Below are 21,066 nucleotides of genomic sequence, written 5' to 3' on the forward strand. Positions count from 1 at the left end.
GAACAAAGAAATTGAAGCAGAGAGCAGAGGTTGTGCCCTTTCTATTACAAGCAACATATGTAGATTGTCCACCTCCTTGAGTTGGTTCAACAATGTAAATTTAATACAGAAGAACATGTTCGACCAACATTCCCATGCTAATATCCTTAAAATATGTAACCAACTATCTAATAACTTTGACTTGCAAGAACTGCAGTGAGTTTTGGTGAAAATTGCCCCCAAGAAATATTTCATGTATTTTAAGTATAATCCGTTGGACAGGCTGAGAAAATGGCTGTTGAACTCGTCGGGACGAGACAGGCCGGGCAAACACTCTTGAAAAAATTGGCTTTCTTATGTTATTTCCAGCCAAAGTAATCAGACAAGTTTGAGAAAATGGCGATGAAACTCGTCCCGACTGCCAGCAAGATCACCAACCACGCCAACACCTTGTCCCGACTAGTGGATATGCACCGGACATCCCTACAAACAAGTTTTCAAGAATTTACAATCAGACAACTATACCTATGATAATCGCTGGAAAAATAGTATATGGATCATGACGATGCCCATACCTAAGAATGATTGAGCTGGGGAATATGAACATGAGGCACATGACAGTCGTCGTTCCCATAAATTGAAAGAAGTACCATATATTTGGAATGGCTATTGCTGCCAAATATATGAATATAAGTAAAACACCCGTAAGACAATAAAATCTGAACTTTTCTGCATCCAAAAGAGGCCTTTTCGAGAAAAACAATTCATCAACGTTGACCCTTAATGAGTAGTTCATAACGGGAAACACCAGCATGAGGTGAATCGCGTAGCTCAATCTCACAGTGTCGTTGAGAATTGTAGTGATAAGAGAATCCGAAGTTGTGTCAAAGTTGACAAGCATATCGGCCATGATAGAGTCCCCAAAGAGAAGGTAGCCAAAGAAGCCAACGGCAAGGTATATTGCTACACATAATACCAGTGAGATTCGAACTGCTGAGCTCATATCAGAAGGTCGGCCAAGCTCTGCTCTGACTGGATGAACTGTAAGCACATTGCCATTGTCAATCAGATATTCCTATGCATTTCTTGATTAATTGTGGACAATCAGGACACAGGAATTCACAATAAATTTCGTGAATGGTTATCCTTTATCTTCCTCTTTTACTATGTTTTCACACAGATGAGAGATCCATAAAGGTTACAATGATCTACAGATATATATTCAGGCACAGCCAAGTTTTTCGAAAGTGTTGATGTTGAGTTCATTTTTGCGTTAGTTTGGTTCTTTCTCAAAGCATTTATAATAAATTCATCGTATTCACATTCTCACCATTTACATGGCATCCAAAAGCAGTCGCAAACACTGGAATAGTAGTAAAGAGGTCAAGGGCAGAGACACCATTTGCAAAGTCTGGAACGAGTCTCGGTCTTTGTGTTTTCCCGATCCACATGGCATGAATAGCCATTGCTGTGCATATGGCAACAAAAAAACCAGCTAGCAGCACAGACAACGCCGAGGCATGCCTCAATGAATCTGCAAGTCACAAGCTGTTAAAATTATTCATCATTCTTGTATGATTAGCTGTCAATTCCAAACAAATTCTGCTTTATTACTCACAACAAGCGGCATCTACAAATCACTGTGCAAATATTTAGTGTGCCATCAATACATTTGCCAGGTGTTTAATATCAACAATTTCCTTTGTTGCAAGGGTATATGAAATCAAGGACTCGTGTTTCGATGTTGGCAAAATCATCTTAGAATAATCATAAAAGTATCAGAGATGAACTCGTCAACAGAGGAGCATAACAATGTTGCAGAGTATAGGCAGCATATTTAATCAGTAGTCACAGTTGGACGTATTCCTTAGAAGCTGGAGAGGATTTTTAAGTTATATATTATTGAATGTAACCAACTTGTATGGGGCGTATAGTATCACTAACTTTCTTTAGTTTCCTTAACATGTAATCACAGCATAGATGGTTGCTAAAACCTCAATATCTGTTTTAATAGAAGTGTATACAAGAGCAAGTGTTCAGAGTATATATTCCTTAAAAACTGTAATGACTAACCTATTCGCCGTAAAAGAAGTAAAGGAAGCAAGACAAAGAGCACAACGAAAAGGAGCGAGCATGCACGTGAGTTCCACCAGTGGATGCCAAACCATTCTTGCAGAATACCCAAATGCACTGTTTCTTCCGATGTATTTCCCGAGAGAACATCTCCTGTAAAATTCAACTCATCAGAACGTGATCATATCAAAAAGAGAACTCTTTTTGCCTCATTTGATCTAAAGTAGTCCTTCCATGGTTTAGATCTGAATTCTGAAATATACAAATCCGAGGTCAAGACGACGTTGCAAATTTTGTATCCCTGTCACATTGTCCTGAACTCGATTAGGAAAAGCATTTTTTCCTTCATCAAAGCTAAGTCATCTTAAGAACATTAGGAACAATATAATGATACAAATTATTTGATTCAGACACATTTCAAGCATGTTAGGACATACAATGACAGCCTCAACACATACATACTACCAAAGATTAAGGGCAGCAGTCATAAATGAAAAACTTCCTTCAATCAGGCAAAATCAGAGACACGGTAAATACACCGACACATTACTTCATACATATCCCAATCTGAAACAACTCACCAATTATAATCAAATAGATGATCAGAGCACCAAGATTGGTGATCATAACACAAACTTGAAGGGCAATGGATCCAAACTTCCCAAACGATTCCGCCATCAATTTTCCGTAAGTATTCAACTCAACGGAATGTGTGTACTTCAACAGGAACTCCACCGTGACTTCCACCAAATAAGCAATAATTAAGATGACTACAAAGCTAGGAATCACGCCTAGCACCTTGAAGGTTGCTGGGATCGACATAATCCCAGCTCCCACCATCCCGGTTGAGATGTTGAATATTGCCCCCGAAATCGACGCGCCCTCATACCGTCTTTTATCATTACTCGACCGGACTTCTGGGAGCAAAGGAGCATGGCTCCCAAAATCTTGGTTTTCCAATTTCATGGTCTGCTGCTGCAAGAAAAACACTTTGCTAAACTTGCCAATCCTCTGGTGTGATCCCCCTTAGAACATACTCTACTTATATGCAAAATGACAATAGTTCTGACATGAATTACACTGCAGCCCACATGATGCATTCAATAATTTGATAATAAGTGGTGGAGAACTTATGACGTGGTGAACTTTGGATTATACGGACTATCTGACATAGACTATGTTATCCTGAAATGATATACACACTTGGCTGGGTCTAACTAATACCGCCCAGACGACGGTCCAATCCCTTGTCAAGATCCGAATCCCATCACCGAAAACAGGTCATTAACAGCATTTTATCTCCATTGTAGCTTTGAATGCAAAAAAAATGAGGGTTTCTAGAATTAGTTGCAACAACACTTCCATCCTTGAAAGAAAAATGAATGGCTCAGCTTCTGCATCAAGAATTGCATGGAAACCTTCGTCTCAGAGGCTTTTATTCAAGCTCATCAAATGCAAACCCACAGACACGGATAAAATTCAGGGATTTTCTTACCTTCTCCCAACGTAACTCCCCCCAATCAAAATTTCCTAAATTTTGAGGGTTCTGTAAAGAAAAAGGACAGGCGGTAAATTCAGTTGTCGCAGTTAATTCAAACATATTTAATTAATTTAACTTTCCACAAAAAGAAAAGAAAAAAGAACCCTCCATTGCCAGAAAACTTTACCTTCCAGGAGATATGACAACCCATCAACCAAACAAAGATTACGAAACCTCAAGAATTTATGAATCCACGTTTCCCACGAAGAAGTCTTTCCTTTTCAAAGTCTCATCTTTTTCTTATTCATACATCTTCCTCATTTTCTTGGAAATTTTTTCGGGCTAAAATCAAATAATATAGAAATTTAACTGCTCATTTTATATTTGGGAATCACCGTTTACCTTTATATTTACTTGCTTTGGACCGATTTCAGACTGAAATCGTTGTGGTTGGACCCTTCACTGTGAATCCAAGATTTGGTCAGATCTGACTCCTGCGGTGCCTTCACTTTTTCTTAATTTCTGGGCGGCTGACAAAACAGCAGTACCTCTAAACATAGTATTTGGTATTTTCTGTCCTATCTTGGGATTGCAGATGAAGTAATAAACCATAATATGAGATTGGTCCAAGATTGACATATGCTTTTCCATTTCCCACTATTCAATGTTGATGGCTAACACCAAGTCACAGGGTGTTTGGTTAGACTTGTTTTTGAAGTATTTTGTAAGTTTTTATATCTTATAAATATTTTGAAGTTTAAAAATATTTAATCTTATTTTAAGAATAAAGGTGTTGTGGAGGTTAAAATTTATACAACTCTATGTTTGAAAAGTTCGTTAAAAAATTCTTCTATTTTAAAAATAGATAAAAAATTTGTTTTTTATTTTATTAAATTTAGCTCAATTGTCCATTTTCGTTAAATCTAAATAACGACATTAATTTTTCACAAAAATAACCATTATACTCTTAATTAATACATATTATTTTTTATTGTAATAACTATTGAATTTGTATTAATTATTCCAAAATCGTCAGATCTAATCAATTGATTTTAACAAATGGATCTTGAATTTATAAAAAAAATAAAAGATTGATATTTTATTGATTAAAAATATATATTACTAAAATAAATTATTTTTTTAAAAAAAAGAAGCAAAATTAATCCCCCAACCCACCCAGTTGGCTACCCCCCAATCACTGCCACCCCCACCCTCGTAGCCTCCCCCTAGCCCCTTGTGCACCCCCCGCCAGTTTCCCCCTCCCCTGCCTCTGCTCGGTCGACGAGTGTAGCCCAGAACAACAAAGATGGCAACGTAGTCGCCCTTTTGTGGGTGACACCCAAACCTCAATGGTCTGGGCAACCATGGCGAATGCTCAGACCTTGTGGTCTGGGCGCCGCCGCCGCTATCGCCCTGCAACGACCATCGCCATCGCCTCAGTTTTTTTAAAATTTTTTAATTAATTTTAGTTATATTAATTAAATATATTTAGCTAATTAAAAATATTATAATAATTAAAAATATATTTTTAATTAATTAAAAATAATTTTAAATTTAACAATTATAATTTTTAAATTTCACTTCTAACAATTATAAAAATTAATTTAATTTAATATAGAATTCAAATTATAAAAGTTTAAAAATTTATTTAATGGCTTTTATATTTTTAAGTAAATATAATTAAAAAATATTTTTTAATAGATGAAAATACAACAACATCACTCAAAATAAATAAAAAAGGCATACATATGAAATATATAAATACCATGAGGGTTTTTTATATAAAAAAACATTAAAAAAATCATCAAACGCACAAAGAGTACGTGTATTGCACCTTCCGCTAATCACTAACGGAATGAGTGTTGAAATTTACAAAACACAGCGGAATTTTTAGCTTACGTCGAAAACAAAGGGGGATTTTAGTTTTTTCAACAAAAGATAAGGAGTAAAATGCGTGTTAGTCGGATAAATAAGATGACATAATTTATAAGACTATTCATTGTCACACCAGGTTTTCATGAGCATTTAAAAAAAAATTATGGTGTGAGATAAAAAAGAAAAAAGAAATTTGTGAGCGAATGAGATAAAAAGAAATTTGTGACAAGAAAAACGTGGAGTGAGGTGAGTGGAACGTGGAGTAGTGGATTGAGAAAAAAAATAAATTATCATTATAAGATTGTTAAAAAATATTAAAATTATTGTACTGGCCAATTTTTTTTCAAAGGAATAAATGAACTAAGGATAAATTTGGTAGGACAAAACCTCTTATTTTATAATAGTATAGATTATTAGAGTGTTTGGCATAATAATTTTTTTATATTATAATAATGACTGAAAAATCATAAAAAAATGGGTAAAGTTAACTTTATTTAAAAAAATTATAAGATTCAAAATATCTTAATTTAAGATCTTATAAACTATTCGTAAAAAAATTGTATAGGTGAATAACTTTTATGTTTTTTACAATTAGACATTGCTTCTCGAAAAGCTCAGGTTGTGAGTTCGAATCCCACGAATGTAATCGAGTATATGTATGCGGTATGCCTACTTTTATAGTAGTTTATTATTATCATTATTTTTTAATTTATGTATTGATTTAAACTATTTGTGCATTGAATCAATTTTTAAATTTAAGTATACTAATGATATACTGAATCACATATTATAAAAAAAGTATTATACACTCTCCTTCCCTGAAATTCAATATAATTACACATAGACCCCCTATAGTTTGTAAAATTACATCTGGCATCCTGTGGTTTACTACCGTCTAACAAGTAAGTCCATTTATTAGTCAAAATTCACTGAATTTGTTGATATTAATGGAAAAAAGTGAATGAAAAATGTTATTTAACTTCAATTGACTTATTACTAACTTATTGCAAGTCAAATAAATTTCTTCCGATCAAACTACCCTTATAACGGTGAAAATAAATCTTCTTACATACATTAACACGTGAAGACGTATGAAGGTAATTTAGTCATAAAAAGATTTATTTGACCTACAATAAATCAGTAATAAGTCAATCGATGGTAAATATAGATTTTTTTTGTTAATATCAGCAGATCTGGTGAATTTTGATTAACGAAGGGACTTATTTGTTAGATGGAAGCAAATCTCAAGGGTGCTAGATGTATTTTCTCAAATCACAGAGGATTTACATGTAATTACACCAAATTTTAGGGGAGTGGAGTGTAATTATCCCAATAAAATATATATATATATATATATATATTATATTTTTAAGTTTTCTTCTTACCTAAATGAATGGATCTTGAGAGCCCAAAAGGTTTAAGGCCCTTTTAAACCCAATTACTAATATACTGAAGCCCAAAATGTTGGGCTTCACTCTTTGTATCATGAACACCTTTGTCTTTATGGCAAATAGCAAATACAATTCCAAGTCTTCCTTTGATTTTTCTCTCAATCTTTCCTTCCTTCATTGGAAGAGCAGCGAGATAGACCACCGCATTGCATTGCATTGCATTGCGTGAAGAAGAAGAGACAATGGGCGATCATTTAGCGAGGGCGGATGACTTCGAGAAGAAGGCCGAGAAGAAGCTCTCCGGATGGGGCTTATTCGGTTCCAAATACGAAGACGCAGCGGATTTGTTCGATAAAGCCGCCAATTCATACAAACTAGCCAAATCATGTAAGGATTGTAGGTTGATTGTGTGTGATTCTTTTTCGTTCTTCCGTTGTTGGTAATTGATTCTGTGATTTTTGCGTGTGTTTTGTTTGGTGTGATCTTGGAGGACTGATTAATGGAAATTTGTAATGGTTGTTGTCTATCATTAGCTTCATGGATAACAAATTGGTGTTAATGTTTGGCGTCAATTTGTACCCGACGTGGTTTTTGGCCTAAGCTTGCATTGTGGATTTTGTTTGAGATGGCTGAAATTGATGACTTTTGCATCGTATTTTGCAAGTGTGGAGCTTTTGACTAGTATAGAATAAGAAGTCCATTCTTTCATCTGCTACTTTTTAGCAAATGCGCATTGTCATATGCAGCTGAATTGCATTAACTTTGGATAGTTGATATTTATTGAAGACCTTATCATGTGGAGAAAGAACCAGAATTTACAAATACTTATTTCTGAGGAATTATTCAGATAATAATGTTGGTTGTGGGTGGTCTAAAACTTGAATAATGGTTTTATCAGGGGACCAGGCTGGAGCGGTGTATGTTAAGTTGGCTGAGTGTCACCTAAAGGTGAGTCTTTGCTTGAGCATTTGGCTTGTGCTAGACTGCATCCTTTTTCCATCAACCTCTTGCCTACAGGTTCTTGGAGTCCTATGCTTCTACATTTTTGTGTTTTGCAGTTAGATAGCAAGCATGAAGCTGCTAATGCTTACGCTGATGCCGCTCACTGCTACAAAAAGACTAACACAAAAGGTGCGATTATTTCTGGTGTAGCTCTGTATTTCTAGTCCTGGGTGTCTTTATGGTTGGCATTTATATATATGTTTGTAATGGAGAGAATTTTGTGTATTAACAGTAAAAATTCTGATAAAAAGGTTGCATGTTACTTTGTATTTGTGAGTTAAACAAAAAGCAGCTTGATTATTGTGGTGCAGTGACCTACCTTTTAGCTTGGTAGTTTTTTTCTTATTTTGTTGTCCTCCAGATCTTGGTTCCATTTGAGCTTTTTATATTTCTATGTATAACATGTGAAAAAAAAATTTCACACTTGGTCAATCCCATTTCTAATTTGCTCTATCTTATAGTTTTTTGTCGTTTCTGTTTCTTTAATCTTATAATTATCTGTGTCTTGTATTGTTCTTTTCAAATCTAATATAGGAACAACCTGCTATTAACTCCCATTGGATGCTTTGCAGAGTCTATATCATGCCTGGAGCAATCTGTAAATATGTTTTTGGATATTGGAAGGTTTAATATGTCCGCCAGATATTACAAGGTAAAAACATTAAACTATAATTGAGGAATGTAGCCTCTAGTCATGAAACTTTCATCTTAGCAACTGGGTTCTATTCCATATTATTAGATGATACAACAAATACTTAATTGGTCTGCCTTATGAAACACGTATTCTGTGAATAATGTTTTTGACTATATTAATCATCATGATGGTGTAATCTGGGTTTTTGAAGAGTAATAGTACTAATTTGATAGGTAAATTGAAGGACAGTAATTTGAGATTGTTACTTTGCAGGAAATAGCTGAGCTGTGTGAGCAAGAACAAAACTTGGAACAGGCTATTGCTTATTATGAGAAAGCTGCTGATCTCTTCCAAAGTGAAGAAGTAACAACATCTGCAAATCAGTGCAAGCAGAAAATTGCACAATTTGCCGCTCAATTGGAACAGTTAAGTTTGTCTGCTCTCGACATGATTGTGCCCAATATCGTACTGTTTGATATTTTCATAAGAGAATCTTTAGTTTCTTCAAATTCTTTTATTTTTTATGCCCCATTCAATACTTTTAGGACTTTGGTATTTCTGTCCATTTCTCGTTAATAGCGATGTGATTTCCATGATTGGCTATCATAATGTCTTACGATTTCATCTAGTTTAGGCATGACTTCTAATCAATGGTATCATTTGTTTTCGCCCAACTCCATCTTTCTTTGCTTACTAAATAAATGTAACTTAAAAGTTATCGATTTGTCATCATTTCTGCTAGCGGTGAACCTTACTGAACCAAACACTCTTTCTCATGATTGCTTAAAATCATTGATGACTTGTTAGAGAAGTGGAGATAGGACGTGAAAGAATGCTGGCTAGTATGATTTTTCTTAGATAGTTGGAAGCCTGTATTTCCGTGCTTTGTGTTTGATAAAGATTGAAAGCTGTAGTGAAAGAATTGCTGAGTCAATCTATTTCTCAGATATCAAAAGGCCATTGAGATTTATGAAGAGATAGCACGGCACTCACTCAATAATAACTTGCTGAAGTATGGAGTTAAAGGACACCTTCTTAATGCTGGTATATGCCAGCTGTGCAAGAGTGATGTTGTTGCAATCAGCAATGCATTAGAGCGCTACCAGGTACTTGTGTTGTTTTTATCCCTATTTGCAATGCTACTCTATGTTTGGTATACATGCTAAAGATATAATTTGTCTTCATTTGTAGGAATTAGATCCAACATTTTCTGGAACACGTGAGTACAAATTGCTAGCGGTATGTCATGGCTCTTGAGCATTACTTTTACTTTTTTTTAATTTGTACACCTCCCATCCCCCCACCCCCCAACCAGAAAAGGAAAAACAACAAAGAAATCCCACACATGCTGACCCTCAATACCCACAGATTTTATACCTCCAGATCCAGTTGTCACAGATGGATCTTCTTATCTTTTAAACTCACCCATATCATGAAATCTTCCTCAGTCATCTTACTGCTATTGCACAACGGTTAAACTTCATTTTTCAGATTATATGGTGTTTGATGAAAACCCGTGAATGCTCATACATCTGCTGCTTATGGAGATAATAGCTTTGAAGCCTTGACCTGATGAATTTAATATATTTTGCATTTTATATCTTTGGATCACAGGATTTAGCTACTGCCATTGATGAGGAAGATGTTGCCAAGTTCACTGATGCGGTGAAGGAATATGATAGTATGACCCAACTGGTAAGTGAATAGTGATTTTTATTTTATGCTTTTGGCTGAAATTGTCCAGCCTGTCTTTGTTGCCTATCTGGTGCGTCCACGAATCTGTCTGTGAATGGATTAATGTAATTTTTTTTAATAAATTATTTCGTAAAAGACATTTCTCTTAGTTACAAGTAGTGAGAAACCTTGAAATCTGCTTGTTTTTGTTTTGCTCAAGTTTTACACCCTCCATCCCTGATTTGACTCGGCATCATTACCTGAGAGTTAAGACTAGTGAAGATTTTACATTTGTTGATAATTTTGATCTTAAAAGTTGTGGTTGAGTTAATGGCCACACGTCACTAGTTTAAGTGAAAGTGTTTTTGCGAAAAATTTGTCTTAGGGAACTGAATCTTATTTATGTATTCCAGAAAAGGAATAGGAACTATAACTTTGGGACACCAAGAAAGTTAATAAGCAACGGACACATACTTTTGTTATGTGGACTTAGAAATTGAAATTCTCTTTCCAGTAATCATTGTTATGGTTTTTAGTTTTCTGAACAATATTGTCTTTTAATGGGAAGGTTTGGGTGAAGTGAGAATAGGGAGAAGATTGAGGAAGGAAGTAACCAACTTTTCCTAGTATGTTTCATGGATTCACTGCCTGGGAAGACTTCATTTGCCAAACTCCTGGTGTCTTTTGAAGTTTAGAGGCCACTGTTAGAAAACTAGAAATGCACATTGTATCTCGTATATTTCCAAATTTTTAGTTGTAGACGTGATATTTGGTTGGTAGTTATTTCTGTATACATGTTTGAATTGTTTTATCGCTTCCAAGAATAACTGTCTATTTTTCTCGGTTATTGTTTTTCATAAATCTATAAAATTGCTTTGTTCAAATGGTTTTTCACTTTGCCTTTCGAGAACTCTCTTGTTGCATCTCTTGAAACAAGTCGTTTAGGTCTTCCAAGAGTCTACTTAGTAATCATCTGAAGTAATGCCTACATTAGTAGCATCGTTCGCTTTAACTGAAGCCAATATGGTGACTCGTAAGATGCAATTTTTGAAAGATACTTTAGTTATGGACTTGTAATGCATGCCACAGATTGTTGGCTCGACCAGGTTTAAATAAACTTGTTCCCCAACATCTTCCACTGATTGGTTCCTTAGCTTTTGAATCTTGATAGCAACCCAGCTAACTTGTTTAATCATTACTTATAGGATTCTTGGAAGACTACACTTCTACTGAGAGTGAAGGAAGCCCTGAAGGCCAAAGAGCTGGAGGAGGATGATCTCACCTAAAAAATTATTTTCTCATAGCTGCACACACGATTTATTCCTAATGATGACTCTGTTCTTGGATTTGTATCATTATACCTTTTCTACTCTGGTTTTGTGTATTACCTTGGTTTCCTATTTGGAGTTCATATGATTACATCCATAACCACGACTTTGAAACGGACTCAAAGTACGTTTGCTTGTTAATGCATTTGGATTTCATTGGAAGCGAGCAATAGTGTGATGAGCAGTTGTAAGATCACTTCAACACCAATATTAGATTAATGTTCATGGATTCTGCAGAAGGCATTCGGCTTCTGCTTAAAACACAGAAGATTTGGTTGCTTCGATCAGCAATTCCCATCTTCCTCATAACACACTCTACACTTATCTGCAATCCCAACTAAATATGAGGAATTCGCTCTTATTTCATATGAAAACAGTTAACAACTAGTCAGATTACTCACAAGACTAGTTGATTGGCCCCTTTTGTGCACTTGAAAGCAGAAAGATACACCTGAGAGCTGTTGCAAAGTGTTTTTTTTTTTTAAAAAAAAAATTTCTCGAACTGTTTAATTTAAATTGATTTATATTAATTTTTTATAAACTTGAGCAGCTTATTGATAAATTTACTAATATGAAATTATTCTCCCGATTAATCTAATTTCAATTTCTTCCCAATTTTTCCTATTCTCTAAACACTAACAATTTTCATTACAGTTAAGTTTACAATTTCTTTTTACACAAAAGTAAAAATTACTTCATATGCCCCTCAAAGTGGTATCACTTTCTATGTATTGGGTTATTCCCAAGAGGATTTCAGTACCAAAAGCAATTGCAGTCTTCTTGTAATGCATATTAATATTTAGTATACACAAATAAATTATTATTATTATTATTTGAGAGATCGAATATAAAATATTTGACCTCCAACCCCCTGCCGTCACTTGCGCCCCGCCCCCAACCTGCTTGCGCCCTCTCCATCGTCTCTCCCCATATGCCCAACCCCTTCCCCCACTTAGCCCGCCCCCACTGCCGTCCAACCTTTGCCTGCCATCTAACTATATATGTATATATTTATGCATATAAATATACATATATGTATAATTTATTAATTTTATTAAAACTTAATTATAAATAGAGGATAAATAATTTTTCAATCTTAAAAAGTTAAAATAATTTATACATGATAAGTTTTTAAATTATAATTATAATCTAATAACTAACTTTATTAAAATATTAGTTTAACATTTTAGTTATTAAAATATATACTTTTATACAAAGATTCAACTAAAAAAGTTAATAAAACAATTTAGATTTATATTAAAAATTGGTATAAATAATAACAAAATATACAGGGTCATATTATTCATCTTTATAAATATTATTTTAACACCTCTTTTATCCTTTCAGTAATTACTTTCTAAGGACATTTCTCATTTCATGGTTTAATGAGATCAATAGAGATACTTTTAAATTCTTATTATTTTTTTCGTCAAAAAAAGTTGTCAAAAATGATTTTTATAATTTTTCAAAATACAGAGATAGTATATGTAAATAACAATAAATGAGGGGGTGTAATATAATTATCCCTTGTGCAATTATTCTTGCCCCCGTCACTACGCTACAGTCCCACCCCCAACTACGACCCTTCTTCCTTTTCTTTTTCTTTTACATAAAATATTTAAACTTTTCTAATCCCAAATTTAATATGAATTAAATGAAAGAAAAGGCGGGTGGGGTGGGGTGGGGTGGGGTGGGGTGGGTTTGTTTTCATCATTAAAAAGCTGTTTGATTTATTCAAATTTTTAAGGAATAATTACACTCCCCTCATTTGAAGTTTGGTATAGTTACACATAAACCCTTTATGGATTGAAAAGTTACATATAACAGTCCTGAAATTTACTTCCGTCTAACGAATAAGTCTCTACTATTAGTCAAAATTCACCAAATTTGTTGATATTAACAAAAAAAGTGAAAAAAATATTGTATTTATCCCCAATTGATTCATTATTGACTTATAAAGGTTAAATAATTTTTTTTATGATCAAATTATCTTCATACATCTTCACGCGTTAATGCATATGAGGAGGTATATCTTTACCTTTATAAGGATAGTTTAGTCCAAAATAAATTGCTAACCTGCAATAAGTCAATAGAAGGTAAACATCAATTCTCATTCATTTTATTTTTTTTGTTAATATCAACAAATTCAGTGAATTTTGACTAACAGGGGCTTTATGTGTTAGATGAAAACAAACTTCAGGAGTGCTAGATGTAATTCTCCAAATTACAGGAGGTTTACGTGTAATCGCACCAAATTTCAAGGGAGGAGAGTGTAATATTTTTTAATAGTGTTTGGTGTAAGTTGTTCCGGGAGATGCTATATTAAATATTGGAGAATAATTTTAAAAATACTTTTAATTAATTCATTATGTTAAATGAAAATATTTCATCATTAGAAAATACACACATACACGTACATATATATAAATTTATATAACTACTTAAATATATTTAGAAATATACAAGAAAAAATATGTATTTTTATACTCTATATAGTAATAATTCAAGATTTTGCAATATTTGATGAGACTTGCTCATTTGAATTATTTATTCATTTTTTCAAGAGAACTTCTCATTTTTAATCTTTTTTTCCTCTTAGTTAGTTGGATATTTTTATTTAAACTATTTCAAATAAAGCACGCACTAAAAAGAATTACTATTCTTTTTAATGGTAATATAGTAAAAATTGTGATAAATAATTATCAATCAATCATATTTAAATAAAATCGATGCAAAAATTTAATATGTCCTCTAATAAAAAATATTTTTGCGATTGTTATAAGTCACGACAAAGATTTTAACTACATACCACAAAATCATGAATAAAAATTATTACGTGACCGTGATCAATAACTATTATTATGATTATTTAATTTGAATTGTGAAAATTAATTATAAATAAAAGGTATATATCTTCTAATGATGAGAGGTCTTATGCTGTGTTAACATATAATTTTATTAAAATACTCTTTTTAATTTATATATAAAGTAACTAACTCACATCATCATCACTGCATACAATCTAAGTTAACAACTAATACAAAACTTAAAAAATTACAGAAATTTTAAGAAATATATAATTTTTTATAAATATATAATTATTATTAAATACAGAAATATTATTTTTGTATATTTTGCAAAAACGTTCTTTAATTATTAGATAAATTCATTTTAGTCCCCATATTTAAGTTCAAATTTAAAATAATCCTTATACTTTCAATTTAATTCAAACTAGTCATTTTGATAGGTGATTTTTCATATTACCTTTATAAAACTTTTTACTTTTTACAAAACATCCTTTTACCCATCACTTTTTATTTTTAGTTGTAATTTGGCCCTTGCATATAAAATTTTTGCTATATATTTTTTATATAATCTTTTTCTAACTTATTAAATGCTCTTTTATTTGAAAAAAATCAAGTTTTCTAAATTTATAATAATTATATTTATATATCATTGATTTTGAATAATTATTTAATGATAATTCTTGTAATTTAAATGGTTATGTTTTTTAAATTTATGTGTGAGGGACCAAATTATAAATTAAAAGTTGAAAATGTGAAGAACTAAAATGACACTTTTTTACAAGAATAGTTTATGAGAGTAATATGAGAAAATAACCTACGAGAGGACTAATTTAAAATGATAAAGACTATTTTATAATTAAAATACTAAAATGAATTTTACTACTCAATCACTGCTTCAATAATAAATACTGATAATTATATTCTCCTCTTATGAGATTTCGTGTAATTATATATAAACTTCTTATAATTTGAAAAATTTATATATAACACTTCTAAAATTTGCTTACGTTTAACAAATAAGTCATTTATTAGTAAAATTTAACATATTTTTAATATTAATAAAAAAAGTTGAATAAAAATTGATATTTACCATTGATTGACTTATTACTGAGTTATTGCAAGTCAAAATTTTTTTTCGGTTAAATTACCTTTATAACGTTGAAAATATATTTCGTCATATGTAATACGTTAAAGACGTATAAGAGTAATTTGATCATAAAAGTAATTATTCGATCTGCAATAAATTAGTAATCAGTCAAATCGAAAGTAAGTATAGATTTCATTTTCATTTTTTTAATATCAGCAAATTTGGTGAATTTTAACTTGTGACGAAAACAAACTTTAGAAATAAAAAATATAATTTTTAAAATTATAAAAAATCTACGTGTAATTACACGATCGAGGGGAGGTATTTTTGATTACCTAATAAATATTACTTTCTTTATTTAATTTTTAATTTTGCACTCCGCTTTGAATTTGTGATATTGAACGCTTCTTCGGCTTTGTACAGTAGATTCTTTCACAAAAAGAAAAAAATAAAAGAGGAAGAATCATCATCTGAGCGAAGGACCCAAAAAAGAAAAGAAAATAAAAACATCAAAAACAGCGAAGTGATTCTTCTTCTTCTTCGAAACGGTTGCTTAATTGCGAAGATCAGCTGAATAGCTTCAAGTTTCCGTCTCAGCTGAATAACTTCAAGTTTCCACTCAGCTGCAAAAATATAGTCAACTCCCAGATGGTTTTCTTTCAATTATTGCCAATTGGTGAGTTTTTCTTTACTAATTTCAGCGTATTCTTGTTTCTTTGTGTAGTTCAACTATTTGTATGGTTTTCGGAGTTAAGCTTGAAGTGGTTTTGTATTTCTCTTGATAATTGTTTCAACTAATCGAGAACATTAATGCAATTGCTGGCTGTTATGTCCAATTTCATGACTCCCAATTCTGGAATTGCTGCAGAAATGATTTTTTCTTTTGGTAACATCATAGGTTGTAACTATAGCATTTAAGAGTGAAATTTGTGAAAAAATCGTGGTCTTTTCTTAGTGGGCTAGATGTAATGCTTGTGGTATTTTGATTTTTTTCCATTTCTTGCAAAATAGAGTTGCTCTTTTTGGCTGAAAAATTTGTAGAATGTTTTCTCAGGGTGGGTTTTCTTTTTGACTGAGGTGTTGGAAGTTTTTGGTGACCTACCTTATGTAATTGACATTGATATTCTATTTTATAACTCTCTGGTATTTGATTGCCACAGTCAGAGGGAGAGTGTAGGATATGATTTCCTGAGAACGTAAATTTTCCGAGCATATAACATTAAAGGAAAACAATATGGGGTCTACTGATGATGGTGAGTATACTGGTGGAGGTGAGGAATCTATTGTTGGTAAAGTAAAGAGCCGCTCCCCTCTGCGAATCTCTACATCTCAACGAGGTCTCATAGGTGATGAAAGTGCAGAAAATGGTGGCCCTTCTGCTCTGTCCAAAAGGCTAAGGTTCCTTAAGTTTGGTAATTTGGCTTCACCATCGGCCAAATTTCAGAGGATTGCTGAGGAGAGGGACGAAGTGTCGCGCAATGTACCTTCTTCTAGTAGTCTCCATATTCGTGAACGTTTTCAGAGGATATTTTCTAAAAGAATTGACTGGAATAGCCTTGGGAGACTTTGCAAAGAATGGATAAGGGATCCCATGAATTTGGCTCTTTTTATCTGGATTACCTGTGTCGCTGTTTCTGGTGCTATTCTCTTCATGGTCATGACTGGAATGTTGAACCATGCTCTCCCAAGGAAGTCTCAGAGAGATGCTTGGTTTGAAGTTAATAATCAGATTCTCAATGCTCTGTTCACCCTCATGTGTTTATATCAACACCCAAAACGAATATATCACCTTGCTCTACTATTAAGATGGAGGCCGGACGATGTTCTAAAGCTCAGAAAAATTTATTGCAAGAATGGCGCCTACAAACCCAATGAATGGGCACATATGATGGTGGTTGTATTTCTTCTCAATCTCAACTGTTTCGCACAATATGCACTATGTGGTCTTAACTTGGGATACAAGAGATCGGAGAGGCCTCCTATTGGTGTTGGCATATGTGTATCTCTGGCAATTGGTGCACCTGCATTTGCTGGAATCTACTCCATGCTTAGCCCTCTTGGGAAAGATTATGAGACTGAGATAGATGAAGAAGCACAAATTCCAGTTACCACTGAGGATAGTAGCAGATCTGATCAGTCAAGGAGAATATCACTTGAAAAAAGATTCTCATTTGCTTTGAGAGATGATGAAAGAACTGTTGAGACGAGACCTCGGTGGAGTGGAGGCGTTCTTGATTTTTGGGATGATATTTCTTTAGCTTATCTCTCATTATTCTGTAGTTTCTGTGTTTTTGGATGGAATATGGAGAGACTTGGGTTTGGGAATATGTATGTTCACATTGCCACTTTTCTTCTATTTTGTATGGCTCCTTTTTGGATTTTCAATCTGGCAGCTGTTAACATCGATAACGAGACTGTTAGAGAGGCATTAGGTATCACTGGGATTTTCCTTTGTGTTTTCGGGTTGCTTTATGGTGGGTTTTGGAGAATTCAGATGAGGAAGAGATTTAATTTGCCTCCCTATAATTTTTGCTGTGGTAAACCAGCTATTACCGATTGTGCTCTGTGGCTTTTCTGCTGTTGGTGCACTCTTGCTCAGGAAGTAAGGACTGGGAATTCATATGACATTGTGGAAGATAAATTTTACAGGAAAAAAGGTGACCAGTTGCCAATGTCCCCATTGCCTCGTGAAGATGGAGAATTCCAGTTGAGGTCCAGTCCAAGTTCTTTAGGGAACAGTCCATCTCCACCACACATCGTGAAGGCTAACTCCCCGAGTCCTAGCCGGTTTTCCAAGGAGTACAACAGTCCAGGAAGGCAACTTCCTGTAATTGAAGAAGAATCTCGTACGCATAGCAAAGATGAAACAATGATGCCACCTGCCCCTTCCATAATCCGTAGAGAAGAAATATAGCAGCCAACCTTTTTTGAACACCACATTGTGTTGTAATATACACTGGCTAGCCATTTTAAGTTTTGATTGTTGAGTGTATTCATATGGACCATGCTTCTAGTGTTCTTGTTGTATTGCTTTCCTATTTCCTATGGTACATCTATTTATTTCCTGCTGTACATAGATGGATCAAATATGTGCAGTTCTTGTTTTGACGACTTGGTGCCTTGAAAGGAAATACATTCTTGCTCTTATTTCGGCATGGTTAATTTGACCTACATCCCCTAAATTTGCCCCCTCTGTGAACTGGAAATTCTGGTAGCATTATGACTCCAGCTAAATCTCCCAGGTCTTCATTAGCTGCTTCTTGCTTTCACGTATTGAATCTTCTCTATGTTCCTCTTCTAAATGGAAATTTCAGGTAAATCAAAAGGAGAAGAAGAAAAGGGATTGTTAGATCAGCATTCCTCAACTATACAAGCGGAGGAGGATTGCATCAGTTTGTGGTATTCGCATTACATACTTTTAGTTGCTTGAAGAATGGGTTTAAGAGGATAAGATTTCTGCATTCAAAGTTTTCATAGTTCATCCTACAATGATCTGGGCATTGTTGAGGCAGGTTTTGGCCGAGATTTCTGTTCTTTAATGTTGCCTTTGCTTCCAAAGATGATTGGATACATTATAAGTTTGTTCATGTAATTCAGCATTCTTCTCAACTGCCATTCTCATGCTACATGGAGTTAACTGCCCCTTCGTAATATTCTTTGTGGTTTTGTGTATCAATCAACTGAGAATGAAATGATTTAAGTCATATTCTTTGTTGTCTTCATATTTTATACCAATTAACAACAGTCCAAGTGGTTAGATCTAGTAATTTCACTGTGTTCGTGGAAATTAATAACTGCTCTTGTTTTGTGTTTGCAGCTGGTTGCAAGCAACAATACTTACCTCTCAGTGAAATGTGGAAAGCATGAGATTATGGGGATTTATCCCAAAATCCCACCTGAATAACTACACGCTTGTGATATCACTGACGCCGACAAGCAACTGAGCAGGTAAATCATTTAAATTATGATGAATAACTTGGCCAGTTTTGCATGAGTTTTTCGTGTACATAAAGGCAAATGTTTTTGCCTTAATCACTTTAGTACACTCTATTTGTGATTTGATATAGTTTGAATGTTAAATATGTGGTGCTAGTTTCGTGCTAATAAAGACAAGGAAAGCAGTTGATGAATTGCCATTGGTATGTCCAAAAGACCATAGGTTAACATATTTTGTTTGACCCTTTCTGTGTTAAGGGACAAAAGTTGCAGATTTCTTTAAGTTGACACTTTTTGTCTTTGGATCTACTTTCTGTTTAAGGTTTCTGGAGTGCATGCTATCAATCAAATTAGCTTGAAACATTCTTGAATTTGTCCTTTGAGGAAGGGTTGGGGCATTATTGCCAGTACGTTGAACAGGACCTATTTTCACTTTTTATAGGATCTATGAGTTCAGTACCATTAAGTATAGTTATTAGATCAAACACAGAGACCACTACAAAAACCTACTTCTAAATACTTACAGAATACAAACTACTTTCACTTAACGTTGTCCGAACAAATCATCTGGTTGAAATCCTTATCCCATGCAAGCTTGTCTAGATGACACATAAAGATGCTTTCTTCGTCTTGGCTCTACCTTTGGATATAACTTCAAACTTAATAAGTAAAAAAGCTGAAATCCTGAATCAACGGCCCCAATATGCTTTTTAGATTGTCATCTTCCTCCCAAACGTCACTAACATTAGATGTATTGCGTTGCTACACATTGCATCTAGTAACCATCATTTCATTAAGCCCAACTAGTTTCATAATGTCATTTTCTTAACCTACTTACTTAAAAGTTAGTACTTCTAGTGTCTTATGTGCATTTTGTACTTCTTGTATCTTCTCGCTTGGTCCCCATCTTCTTACCATATCAAGCCAAAATACAAAGTTACTTAGATCACTCTGTGCTCTTCCATTAAGCCATGGATTCTCCCAAAACATTAAGACATGTATAGCTTTTTTCAATTCCTGTCTCATTCCTAAACTTTAAGTGCTAAGCCTCAAAATTAGGTGCGAAACATGGTCTAGAAGTGCAAAAAGGTATTAAAAAGGTGTATAAGGTTTTCGATGAGATCAGAGGGCCGGACCAAACAAGAGGTCTTGTTCTGAATCTCACCGCCATCACTTCACAAAAAGAAATGTTGCATATACGTGAGAAGGCATTTTAGAGATATTAAATATTAAATGATTTTTCTCTCTAACAAGCTTAAGCTTTTAGATTAGATAGTCATTCAACAAATATTACCAACATATGACTGATAAATGAACTCAAAGTGATTCAGCCAGTTTTTCGATTGCTATATGTATAGGTGAATATCTTGGGAGTAGATGCTTCTTCACAGCCAAGAAAACCCCTCTTAGTTTCCATGAGATGCCATACAGTTTCAAAGAACTTCATATTTCATCTCTTCCAACAGAAGAATTAAACGACAAAACGTTCATATGCTTGTAAAGGTACGATGTAAAGATGCATGACTTTTGATCCGCAGATGCCTCTTGCTTTTATGTAAAACACATATGAGCTAATGCCCTCTGACCTAAACGAAAGGTTCATGTTTAGGTGCATAATCATGAAAGAAACTTCCCAATAACTTCCCACTCAAGGGAAGCTGATTATCATATAATTAGTGCCTTCTTCCTCATAATCCTCCGTAAAAGGGGAACAGGTGTCTTCTTCCTGATGCTAAGCTAGAATTAAATTCCTTGTGAAAAGTTGATCCCGTGAAACTTGACGTGCATAACGGACATTCA

At 33.8% G+C, this 21,066-nt stretch overlaps 3 protein-coding genes across 11 annotated transcripts; 2 read left to right on the plus strand and 1 right to left on the minus strand.

The window, feature by feature from the left end:
* On the minus strand, window positions 1-4,204 carry LOC105160825 (amino acid transporter AVT6C). 8 transcript variants are annotated; one of them, XM_020693318.2, is made up of 7 exons: window positions 3,935-4,204; window positions 3,548-3,598; window positions 2,634-3,024; window positions 2,053-2,205; window positions 1,310-1,513; window positions 555-1,020; window positions 1-462 (listed from the first exon to the last, which is right to left on the minus strand). In XM_020693318.2, the coding sequence occupies exons 3-7, from the start codon at window positions 3,016-3,018 to the stop codon at window positions 339-341; spliced, it is 1,332 nt and encodes a 443-aa protein (XP_020548977.1). In that variant the 5' UTR covers window positions 3,019-3,024; window positions 3,548-3,598; window positions 3,935-4,204; the 3' UTR covers window positions 1-338. The 8 variants fall into 8 exon arrangements, with proteins under 8 accessions (XP_020548977.1, XP_011076622.1, XP_011076621.1 ...); XM_011078320.3 differs by having other exon boundaries at window positions 2,634-3,027; XM_011078319.3 differs by having other exon boundaries at window positions 2,634-3,446.
* A 2,716-nt stretch (window positions 4,205-6,920) lies between these two features.
* Window positions 6,921-11,606, plus strand: LOC105160826 (alpha-soluble NSF attachment protein 2). 2 transcript variants are annotated; one of them, XM_088879296.1, is made up of 9 exons: window positions 6,921-7,185; window positions 7,697-7,746; window positions 7,857-7,929; window positions 8,373-8,452; window positions 8,708-8,859; window positions 9,381-9,540; window positions 9,626-9,673; window positions 10,049-10,129; window positions 10,677-10,953. In XM_088879296.1, exons 1-9 carry the CDS (start codon window positions 7,041-7,043, stop codon window positions 10,689-10,691), a joined length of 804 nt encoding a protein of 267 aa, XP_088735422.1. In that variant the 5' UTR covers window positions 6,921-7,040; the 3' UTR covers window positions 10,692-10,953. The 2 variants fall into 2 exon arrangements, with proteins under 2 accessions (XP_088735422.1, XP_011076626.1); XM_011078324.3 differs by lacking the exon at window positions 10,677-10,953 and adding an exon at window positions 11,314-11,606 and having other exon boundaries at window positions 6,922-7,185.
* Window positions 11,607-15,746: 4,140 nt separating this feature from the next.
* Window positions 15,747-18,438, plus strand: LOC105160827 (uncharacterized). The gene is made up of 2 exons (XM_011078326.3): window positions 15,747-16,006; window positions 16,491-18,438. The coding sequence occupies exon 2, from the start codon at window positions 16,565-16,567 to the stop codon at window positions 18,242-18,244; it is 1,680 nt and encodes a 559-aa protein (XP_011076628.1). The 5' UTR covers window positions 15,747-16,006; window positions 16,491-16,564; the 3' UTR covers window positions 18,245-18,438.
* Window positions 18,439-21,066: the final 2,628 nt, after the last annotated feature.

This window comes from Sesamum indicum, linkage group LG4, assembly GCF_026168435.1.
Source record: "Sesamum indicum cultivar Baizhima isolate 11 linkage group LG4, ASM2616843v1, whole genome shotgun sequence".
Lineage (NCBI taxonomy): Eukaryota > Viridiplantae > Streptophyta > Magnoliopsida > Lamiales > Pedaliaceae > Sesamum > Sesamum indicum.